The 10,072-nt window shown below is 41.9% G+C and overlaps 1 protein-coding gene across 6 annotated transcripts in view; it reads left to right on the forward strand.

Annotated features, from left to right (window-relative positions):
* Window positions 1-9,285, forward strand: part of LOC127378846 (beta-1,3-galactosyltransferase 1-like) — a 101,986-nt gene extending 92,701 nt beyond the window's left edge. For all 6 annotated transcript variants that reach the window (XM_051428134.1, XM_051428133.1, XM_051428132.1 and 3 more), the window contains one exon: window positions 5,517-9,285. In XM_051428134.1, coding sequence (XP_051284094.1) covers window positions 5,772-6,758 — 987 coding nt within the window. In that variant the 5' untranslated portion in view covers window positions 5,517-5,771 and the 3' untranslated portion in view covers window positions 6,759-9,285. The remainder of the gene's footprint in view (window positions 1-5,516) is intronic.
* Window positions 9,286-10,072: the final 787 nt, after the last annotated feature.

The raw sequence follows: 10,072 nt of genomic DNA on the forward strand, positions 1-10,072 counted from the left end.
GCAACTAATAAATATTCATAGATGAAAAAATATTAACCCTGAAAAATAACACTGATGACGTCATGGTGATGTTGTCAGGGTTATCTCACCTTGGGCTTGCAGATTGGACATCTTTAACAGAAAGTGGACAGTGGTTCTCAACCTTTCAGAGTCACGACCCCCTAGAATAATGAGGTCGTTCTTCACAACCCACCCCCCACCCCTATGTGTAACACATAAAAAGATACGAAACTCACACAGGAATACTTATGCTTTGCCCACAGACAGAACAGCAACTAATTTGTGTTTTTAGATTTATTTAAATAAGGGCACCTTGAGTCTGCTTCAGGCCCCAAAGCACAATAATACATAGGAATACATTCTCACTTTACTGACATAACTGGGCCTGTTACCACGTATAAAAACAGAGTATATAGCCTATAGTATACTGTGTTTTTGAGTTCTTGTCCCCTGTGTTGAATGTCATTAAAGGGATGACATCGCTGGGGGCAGCTTCCTATCTCTCATTCGGCGCTGCTCGCCACAGTATGTTATTTTATTTTATGCTCCACAACCTCCTTAGGGGTCCCGAACCCCTGGTTGAGAGCCACAGCTATAAAGAACGTGTTAGCTGATATTCACGTCAGTTTCAATTTCAGGAGATTCTTATTTTAACCTTCTTAAAACCAGCATTTGGAGGAAGTAGCTTGTATAAGATAATCGTAAAACTAAGTAGCCTCTACCCTTTCTTTCAGCGCATTTAATCAATATGTCATGTGTTCTGCTGATCTCCTCATTTTCAGATTGTAGCTACGTGTTATGAACATAAAGTGAATCTAGTGTTTTTGCCTTCGCAGCCAATAAAAAGCCCTGATATCCATTAGAGTTTCATTATTTTTTTTTACTTTGGCTGCTTGCAAAAGTTAAAGGATTAGGATTTAATGAGTGGATTCAATAAGATGCTTATTCAAATAAGATTGAACCCCAACCCTAGAACTCTGCCGGATCAATTTTGACCATTCTTTCTTTAATATGTCTGTTACAAATCCTCTAAATTTATGGAAGTGCAATAGTAAGTCACCACGCTTTTAACTGATTCATCATTTTGTCAATAACACCTCAAGGCCCAAGGTGATGTCTTCAAATAGCTTTTTTTGTCTGATCCACAGTAATAACCTAAGGATATTTAATTTCCAACACTATTAAACAGAGAAAAGCAGCAAATCCTCACATCTGTGCAGCTGGAACCAGCAAATGTTTGGAATTTTAGCTTAATTCAATGAAACATTTACCAAAAGTGTTGCATGTTGAATTGATTTTCTCTCAGTCAATCAGCTGACTCTGGACAGTACCAAGGTGTGGAGTGATAAAAAGCCTCCACTCTCTCTCAGTGGCTACCTTTCAAGCACTGGATAAATGTTTGATCATTGTGCAAGTATTTTAAGAGCTTTCTCCTCCTCCACACAAAGGTGATCATAATGTGGAGTCTTGGATCAGTGTGAGGCGTAATGGAGCAGCAACCAGTGCAGCAGAGCTCAGTATGAGGTTGCTAAATTGACTTCCCAAGGGGGGGGGTTACATTCAAAACTCTTTAGCACTTAATGCTGGCGTAGCAGCAGACTGCATTTCTCCTTATAAGTCTCTCTCACCCTGTCTCTCTCTCCCCCCATGGCCTGTCAGCGTGCTGTCATGACAACCAGTTCAGATTAGCAGATCATTAGCAATAAGCCCTGGGAATGGATGTTAATAATAACTGTTAATTATTCCGCTTTAATGTTTTTTTTTTTCTGCTTTCACACCTTAATGCCTGTTTTTACTGCACTGTCGTATTTTGCAATTATTCTTTCATGGACATGTTTTACTGCCCTTTTATCCGCAGAGAAGTTATTATTATGATCTACAGTATTTCTGGCAAAGTGGTTGTAATAGTACTTAAATCATATTCTCAGACTTTTCTGCATTACATTAACATCACAAGCAACTACATAAACAAGTACATGTCACATGTTACTTCTGATGCCATTTGCCACAACTGTCACACCCCTTCTTCTTAGAGTCTGAACTCAGTCACACTGCTATGCTCAAATGGCACACTTACTCTTTACAGTGGTGGCGTTTCAGTCTGTGGAGGATAAATGTTTCTTATAACTTTTGCTCAGTCACTAGATTCTGAGTTTAAGCAGCACTATAAAGAGGCTAAATTGTCAGTGAAGAAATTAGTCTACCTCGCAGTGCAGTCAGCATCACACACTTCACTGATCTGAGTTCAGTAGCAGATCTGCCATTAAGTTTCCACACATTGGTATTCAATGTAGGCTAATTAGACTGTCCAGAGATCAGTGAGGAAGCTTAGCTCTGTCACACATCTACGTCACTCATGTGAGCACACCTTGGAGAATTCAAGCATCTTATCTGTTCTCCTAATTTTTAGTAGTCTAAAATTAGTTAATTTCACTTTGTCGTGTTTTGTGGGGCCTCGGCTGTTTCATGCTCTCTCTCTCTGGTTTTTGAAGTAGCATATTTGAACTGCTGCTGAAGTGTTTTGACTTTTAAACTGTTGCAGTCTGGGTAGACTAACATGATGTATTACAATAGAAAAGATTAGAAAAAAACTTGCAGTGTTTTTTGGGTGTTCTGTGTGTTAAGTTTGCCATGGCCCGTCAAACACCTAATGTTATATGGGCTTACGCAAACAGTATCGTGTAATGTGTTCTGTCTGCTAGATACTTCTAATGCCTTAGTCGCTGATGTGGAAAAAGCTGTGATTATCTTTCTTCAGCTCGAGTTTTGCCTCTGTGTTGGTAAAATGACTTACCTCTGACTGGTAAAGGCAAATTAAGAGTCAAAAGCTCACCATTTAGCTCACAATTTAACTTCCTCATACCTGATACCCTGGCGCCCCCCTATGCTGTGCAGTATGAGCAAGAGCTGCTAGCCAGACTTTTGTCTGTTTTCCATAGAATTCTGAATTTCTACATTCTTCTTGCAGTTGCCAACATAATAGCATACATTGTCAGACTGTAACACACATTAACGGCGCCCACACAATGTTACGGTAAAAGCTTATGCGTGGTTGTCAGTGTATTTCTCTGTGAGCTCTTTGTGACACCAGAGAACAACAATAAACACATAATATGAAGTATTAAAGTGCTGCATTGCCTGCTGTCACTCACCACATTATGTCATTTTATATAGATATAATACAAGGAATAAATAGCATTTAACAGAAAATGAAGCAGTCTAGACAATGTCTATAGGTATTTCTGTGAAATAAACAGATACAGATAGTTGCTTACTCCTCTACAAGCAACATAAAGCAAACTTAACATACAAACACAAGTATGCACATCTATACTATCTACTATCATCCCATATCAACAGTCGGGTACTTGAACCTCTCTCCAGGCTGTTAAATCACTAGACTGTGTGGTCTGTTGTGGCCATGCTTAATTAGTTTCTGCTAACCACAAATTACCACTGTTATCACTGAATATTTCCCACACACAATTTAAAACTATGATCCCATGCCCTGATATTCTGTTGGAAGAGTAACATATTCAGGAGAGGACTTCCACCGAGCACTAATGTAATTCGAAGTGACACAACAGCATGAAACGATACAGCCATCTTTCAATTTGCTCTGAGGGGAAGTTAGGTCTAAGGATTTCGTGAGGTGCATCGCCAAATGAGGATATCGGTTATTCTGGGCTCTTGCAAAATGTGCGTACAGTTGTTTTGGAGGATTATGAAACCAATAGACCCTCCTCAGGAAACGCCAGAGGTAAAAACAAGCTGATCTGCAAACAGGAAGAAGGGAATGAGGAGTGATCGAGGTCAAGGAAAAGGGGATAAATATGATGATTAAGTGATTCTGTCGGAGAGAGAGGGAGGAGAGGTAGAGGAGATTGAGTGGCTTTAGGGAGACTGAATTTGATAGAAGCTGTCAATAAGTTAGAGCTGTGAGGAGATTAATCCGACACCCCATCAGAAAAAAAATGATACGGAGAAAAGGAGAAAAGTAAAGGTAGCTCAGGATGATATGAAGAAATAACAAGATAGTGTGGGATCTTTGAAACGAGGAGTCACACAGACAAAAACAATAAGAAGACAGAAGGATAGAGAGGGAGGCAAAGAGAGACAGCGAGGGAGGTAGTGAGACATATAAAGATGGATCAAGCACCCACTGAAGTAGAGAAGGAGAGAGTGATTGAGAGGGAGGAGGTGTGGAAAAGCAGCCATGATTAGATGGATTCTACTGGACCATGAGATTGATGACTCTGCTTCAGAAAGAAAAGGAGAGAGGGGAGGGAAGAGATAGCAGAAACGGGGGAATCACAGAAAAGTCCTGATGAAAAGAACCATCGCGCCCCGCAAGACAAAATCTAGAGTATGATAAAAAGAATGAGCCAGTTTTATCTTCCAGCCCTTCTATCTTTAAAACTGAGCGCAAGCAGCATCTTTGCACATTTCAGTATCTCTAATAGGATCTATAACACTTTTTTTTTTGTTCATCATCAGTTATGCATGGTTTGAAAAAAATAAAGTATTTCCCCAGAATAAGAATTGCTGCTACATCAAAGGAGATTATGTCTATACCAAATAAAAGTCTGTTTGTAAAGAAGGATTAGATTTAGTTTAGCTTTCAGACAACCAAAATCCTGTGTATTTGTTATCCATCAATGCCCTTGAATGCAGACATTTAAATACAGGAAGATTTGAGTATAATAAATGCATGTTTTTTCCCCATATTTAGAGCTTAAATTCATCCTCTTATTGTCTGTCAGTGTGTCCAATTAGAGCAGTGATTCTAAAAAGTTCCACAGCAGTGCCCGTCCAGTTAACGAAGGAGTAGCTCATTACAGAGTAAAATATGTAAAATCCACATGCCAAGTTCAGTTTGACATTGAGGTATGGAAAGGAGGGGGAGGGAAGGAGTAAATGGGGAGTGAGTCCAGGAGAATGAGAGGAAGTGGATATTAATCTTTTCCCATGAGAACGTTTCACTTTCACCTTCTCTGCCTTGATCCTTCCCCCCTCTCTGTCTCACCCCTCCTCCTCCTCCTCCTCCTCATCCTCCCCCTCCTCTCAGACTGCCGGAGTGGTTCTGATTTGCCAGCCTGTGTCTGGTCCAGGGGGGATAAGAGGGAGATAAACAGCGTTTGCAAACAGAAAGTGGTCAGAGCTGAGGCAGAGCAGGCCCTATCAATGGAGAGAGTTTCCTTGGATATTCACTTTCTTCAGACCACAGAGCTCTTATCAGAGGCAGTGATAGAAAGATAGGGTAACTGGTTGTGGCACAGTGCTGCCTGCCTAGCCAGTGGACTGATGTTATGGGCTGTAACGAATAGGGAATAAAGAATATTGTTATATTTGTCACTCGCCTTGCTGCTATAAATGCCTTATCATGAAAGTAAGTTAAAATAGAAATATGTTAGAAGTTGTACCTCCAGTCAACAAGCTTATCTTACTGCTGCAGTTTCATTATGTAGTTATGATTTACGTCGCCACTGACTGCCTGTTTTCTCATCTTTTGTTAGATGCTGTCACAGAGAGCTGAAGGCATTCCTGCGAGCTGCGATGGGACACAGTAAGGCCGTGGACACGATAAGAAATCTCTGCAGTGCTCCTTTTCAGTCACAACACTAACACTAGACAATATAAACGTCCATTATCTAAAATTAATGTCAGCTGTGTTGCGGAGGCAGCCTCAAGCTGCGCCGCCAGATCTGAGACAACCCATGGAGGCGTGGCCTCAATGTTTCCAACGCTGCTGCCACTGGTAACGAACAGCGATGCCTTCTAAGGTCTCCTGCTTATATTTGCTGACAGTGGTTTGCTGGGCCAGCGCTCTGTGGTACCTGAGTGTGTCCCGCCCTTCCACTTCCTACGTGGGACAGCTGACTATGCCTATACGCAAAACACCCAAGGGGAACAAGAACTCCACCTTCAGCAACATCCGCACGCGCTCGCTCAACCCGCACGACTTCGGCTACCTCATCAACGAGGCCAAGAAGTGCGAGGCAGAGCCCCCGTTCCTTGTCATCCTGATCAGCACCACTCACAAGGAATTTGACGCACGTCAGGCCATCCGAGAGACATGGGGTGACGAGAGCACGTTTCCAGAAGTGCGCGTGGTCACGCTCTTCCTGTTGGGCCGCAGCACTGATCATGTCCTCAACCAGATGGTGGAGCAGGAGAGTCAGATCTTTCATGACATTGTAGTGGAGGATTTTATTGACTCTTACCACAACCTGACGCTTAAGACACTGATGGGGATGCGCTGGGTAGCCACATTTTGCTCTAAGGCTCAATATGTCCTCAAGACGGACAGTGACATCTTTGTCAACATGGAGAACCTCATCTACAACCTCTTGAAGCCCACCACCAAGCCCAGGAGGAGGTACTTCACCGGCTACGTCATCAACGGTGGGCCAATCAGAGACATGCGCAGCAAGTGGTACATGCCCAGGGATCTGTACCCAGAGAGCAAGTACCCCCCATTCTGCTCCGGCACCGGCTACGTCTTCTCGGCAGATGTGGCGGAGCTCATATACAAGACCTCCTTACACACCAGGCTGCTGCACTTGGAGGACGTGTACGTCGGTGTGTGCCTCCGTAAACTGGGCATCCACCCATTTCAGAACAGCGGTTTCAACCACTGGAAGATGGCCTACAGCCTTTGCCGCTACCGCCGGGTGGTCACTGTCCACCAGATCTCCCCAGAGGAGATGCACCGCATCTGGAACGACATGACCAGCAAGAAACACCTTAAATGTTAGCAGGACTATTAGCATAAGCGTCGGCGGGAGAGTCAGGGAGGAATGCTTCTCTGTAATTGGCAAATACTGTAAAGCACGTAGCACTGAGCAAGGAACAGTATTGTTGAAGCATCCAGGACTTTGTCCAGGCACTGATTGCTTTACCAGGAGGCCAAGGCCAAAGCAAACTCCTTTGTTGTCTACATCCTCCCTTACTTCAAGGTGTTGATGAGAGCTGCTCAGCTCAGGCTCACAAAACAGGCACAAAGTTGGAAATATGTTTTCCAAAAATGTGCAAAATGTTCAGCCGGTTTGTTGTCATCGCCAGCAGCACTTCGATTTTTATAGGACAGGAAGCAAGGAGGCTTGTGTTAAAGCGCTCATTTATACGAGACACAAACTGTCCCCAATTATTCAACTGCACATTACATAAATGCCAACACACTTCTTTGAACCCAGACATTCGCCTCTTGGGTTAATCACAAGCTCTAAATATGAATGTTCCTCATGTATTTTCAGTTGTTGTACTCTCTGAACAAGGTGTTAATGTTGGATGTACTGTCTGGCACTGCAGCAGCTGTCATCACCGTGAGGACCATGGTGAGTTTACAGCGTAATGACTCAATGAAATCGGCTGAAACGCGTGTATCATCTTGGAAAGCAGCAGAATTAAGAGCATTAAAGGGGTAGCTTTCATATATTTCAACCTGGACCTCATTTTCCTGTGTTGTTGTTTTTTTTTTGTCAAAGTGACTAATGGGGACATGTTTTGAATTTAGTCCATTATTGAGTGAGAGGGCTGCAGACTACAGCAATAGCACACCGTCAAAATCCGTCCATTAAAAGTGCTTGTCTTTGCCACTGATTGTGATTATTTATCTTATAATATGTATGACAACATTATGGAAAGAAGCCCACAGAGAAGAAGAGGTCTCTCTCTGAGGTGACTTGTTGTAGGATGTCTACAGTGGAAACGTGACCGCACTAATGTCAGCCAAGTTTGTTGTGTAGGTGAACAGAAAGCGTAGCCTGTATTTATTTGAGCCGGAGCATACGGATAAGACTACAAATTGCAGAGCGGACAAGGAGAGAGAGCGTTAGAGTGTGGTGTTCTTGTAGGAGCTGCGACCCTATGCCCACTAGGCCTGCACAAGATAAGAAAAATCTGTCATGTGCAATAACACTGTTCAATATTGCGATGACAGTATGATAAATAAACAAATATTGAAGTGTGTATATTAGCTATACAGTTATATCAGCCTTCTTGTCCTTAAATTAGAAGTGAATTAGAATATTTTAAATAAATTGTTGTTTCTAGAGCAGAAACAGTAATGTTTACAACAGCAAAGTCATTATATAAACTCAATAGTATCTCACAGGATACACATCTAAAATGTCAATAAAATAAATAATATTCCTGACGTCAAAATACTGATTGAAGAATCAGTATCAGTCATTCATCCTGTCCTCTGATGTAACGCTGGTAGAGAGGAGAGGGGCTGGTTTGCCAGCAGCTCACATCAAAACAAGAAATTGCCACATTGTAACACACGTGGTGAACTAAGCTAAACAGACTACAGACAACAGCTTTTATTTTAGCTTGTTTGTAACAATTTGGTACTAGCTGAGCTTGCACTGTGCTTGTGTAAAAGAGAGACTGCAGACAGAGCAGATATCATGTCTCTACAGGTTTACATGTTGATGCTTGTTGAACAGTGTATTGATAAAGTATTGGCTTTTTACAAGTGCTTTTATTGCACTCACTTAGGGTAACAAATGGAGTTTTCGCTAACTCAAGTAGTTTTTTGTTCACTTGACTTCATTGTCTCCACTGCAGACTCTGTGTGTGTGTGGACAAGCTGCAGCCCATAATAAAGACTCCAATCTTTGGCTCCCATTTAATACCGCATTTCTGTACCTGTCCCCACAGAGGAAATGTCACAGACCGGCTCAGGCAAAAGTAAATAAAGTAAAATGTAAACTTTTCTGCGGGCTTTCCATAATTTTGTCACTAATAACAAGTCTAACAAGCACTTTTAATCGATTTTCTTGGCGCGCACTTGCCCACAAGGATTACGATGAAGCCAGCTGCAGGCTGTAGCTCTTCAAAACATGTCCCCATTAGTCAATTTGACACAAAAACATGAGATAATAAAGTTCAGGTTGAAAAATAGTGACCTTTACGTGACCCTTTAAAGACTGGACGTGTTATATTCTTTTCAGAATCAGACATATTTTCTTACAACAGATTCCACAGATATTTGTATTGTGCAATGAAAAAACATTTCTTCACAAAGTATCCGGACAGCGTGAAGATATCGGCTGCTTGCATTCCCTAAGTGAATGTTACTTCTGTTAATGTGTAACGTGCAGTTATTTGTCTCAGGCAGTGCTGCGAGCACGCTGCAGACTATTATATTTTCTATTACTTGAACATGAAGGAGAACAGATGTACTGTACGAACGGTGTGTTCCGAGGACAAATATTACATTTCTGAGTGCTTTCTTCTTTTCATTTACTTGAGATTAAATAAAGCGCTTTTATAAGACTTGATACTGTATTTATTACAGAAAACAATATAAAAGTTTTTATTCTGCTTGATTTAATACACATAATCTGTAAGTGAATACACCCGCATAACTAGATTACGCTCTGCGATGCTTCAGTGTGGTTGTTGGAAAACATGAGGCGTAGATATGAGAGCGTATCATCAGGGCCGCTGTTCATTCAGCAGCAGCTGCGCCCAGGTTGAAGCAGGTCCCAGCTCTCTACACGTCACTGATGGGCGAATGCTGAGCGCTGCCGTAATCCCTGTGTGGCTCTGGAAACAACACAGCCGCTTCCTTTTCTATGCAGGTGTTGGTGTGTGTAAGTGGCGAGCTGCCTGCAAACAACCTGTGATTAAATCAAATGTAGCATCTGTGTAATTGACAGCTGAATGGCTGTTTTCAACCGCAATGTCTTAACAAGAGGAATTACAGAGGCAAGTGGATTTTCATGTTAAAATACAGCACATGAAGCTACTTTTTATTGTCAGTGTGCCTTATAGGTTTGTGTATCATTCATCTAATCTGAACAACTAAAATACAGATTAATTCATTTCGGCATTGCAGGGATCAAAAATGGAAACTGACTGTTTTCCTGTTTTCATCTCGGAAGTGGATAATGCAGTAAACAACAAGTTTTTTTTATCTATGTTTTGTTTTTGCCTTGTTTGTGCCACAACCTGGGACAAACTGGGGAAAATTAGGAGCACTGGGAGCACCTGGACGTACCAGCAGCATTTTGGTGACTTCACTAATAGGTTAGAAGCCAGTAGCTCACGTGGTAGAGCC

Source organism: Dicentrarchus labrax, unplaced genomic scaffold (genome assembly GCF_905237075.1).
Source record: "Dicentrarchus labrax unplaced genomic scaffold, dlabrax2021, whole genome shotgun sequence".
In the NCBI taxonomy this organism is placed as follows: domain Eukaryota; kingdom Metazoa; phylum Chordata; class Actinopteri; family Moronidae; genus Dicentrarchus; species Dicentrarchus labrax.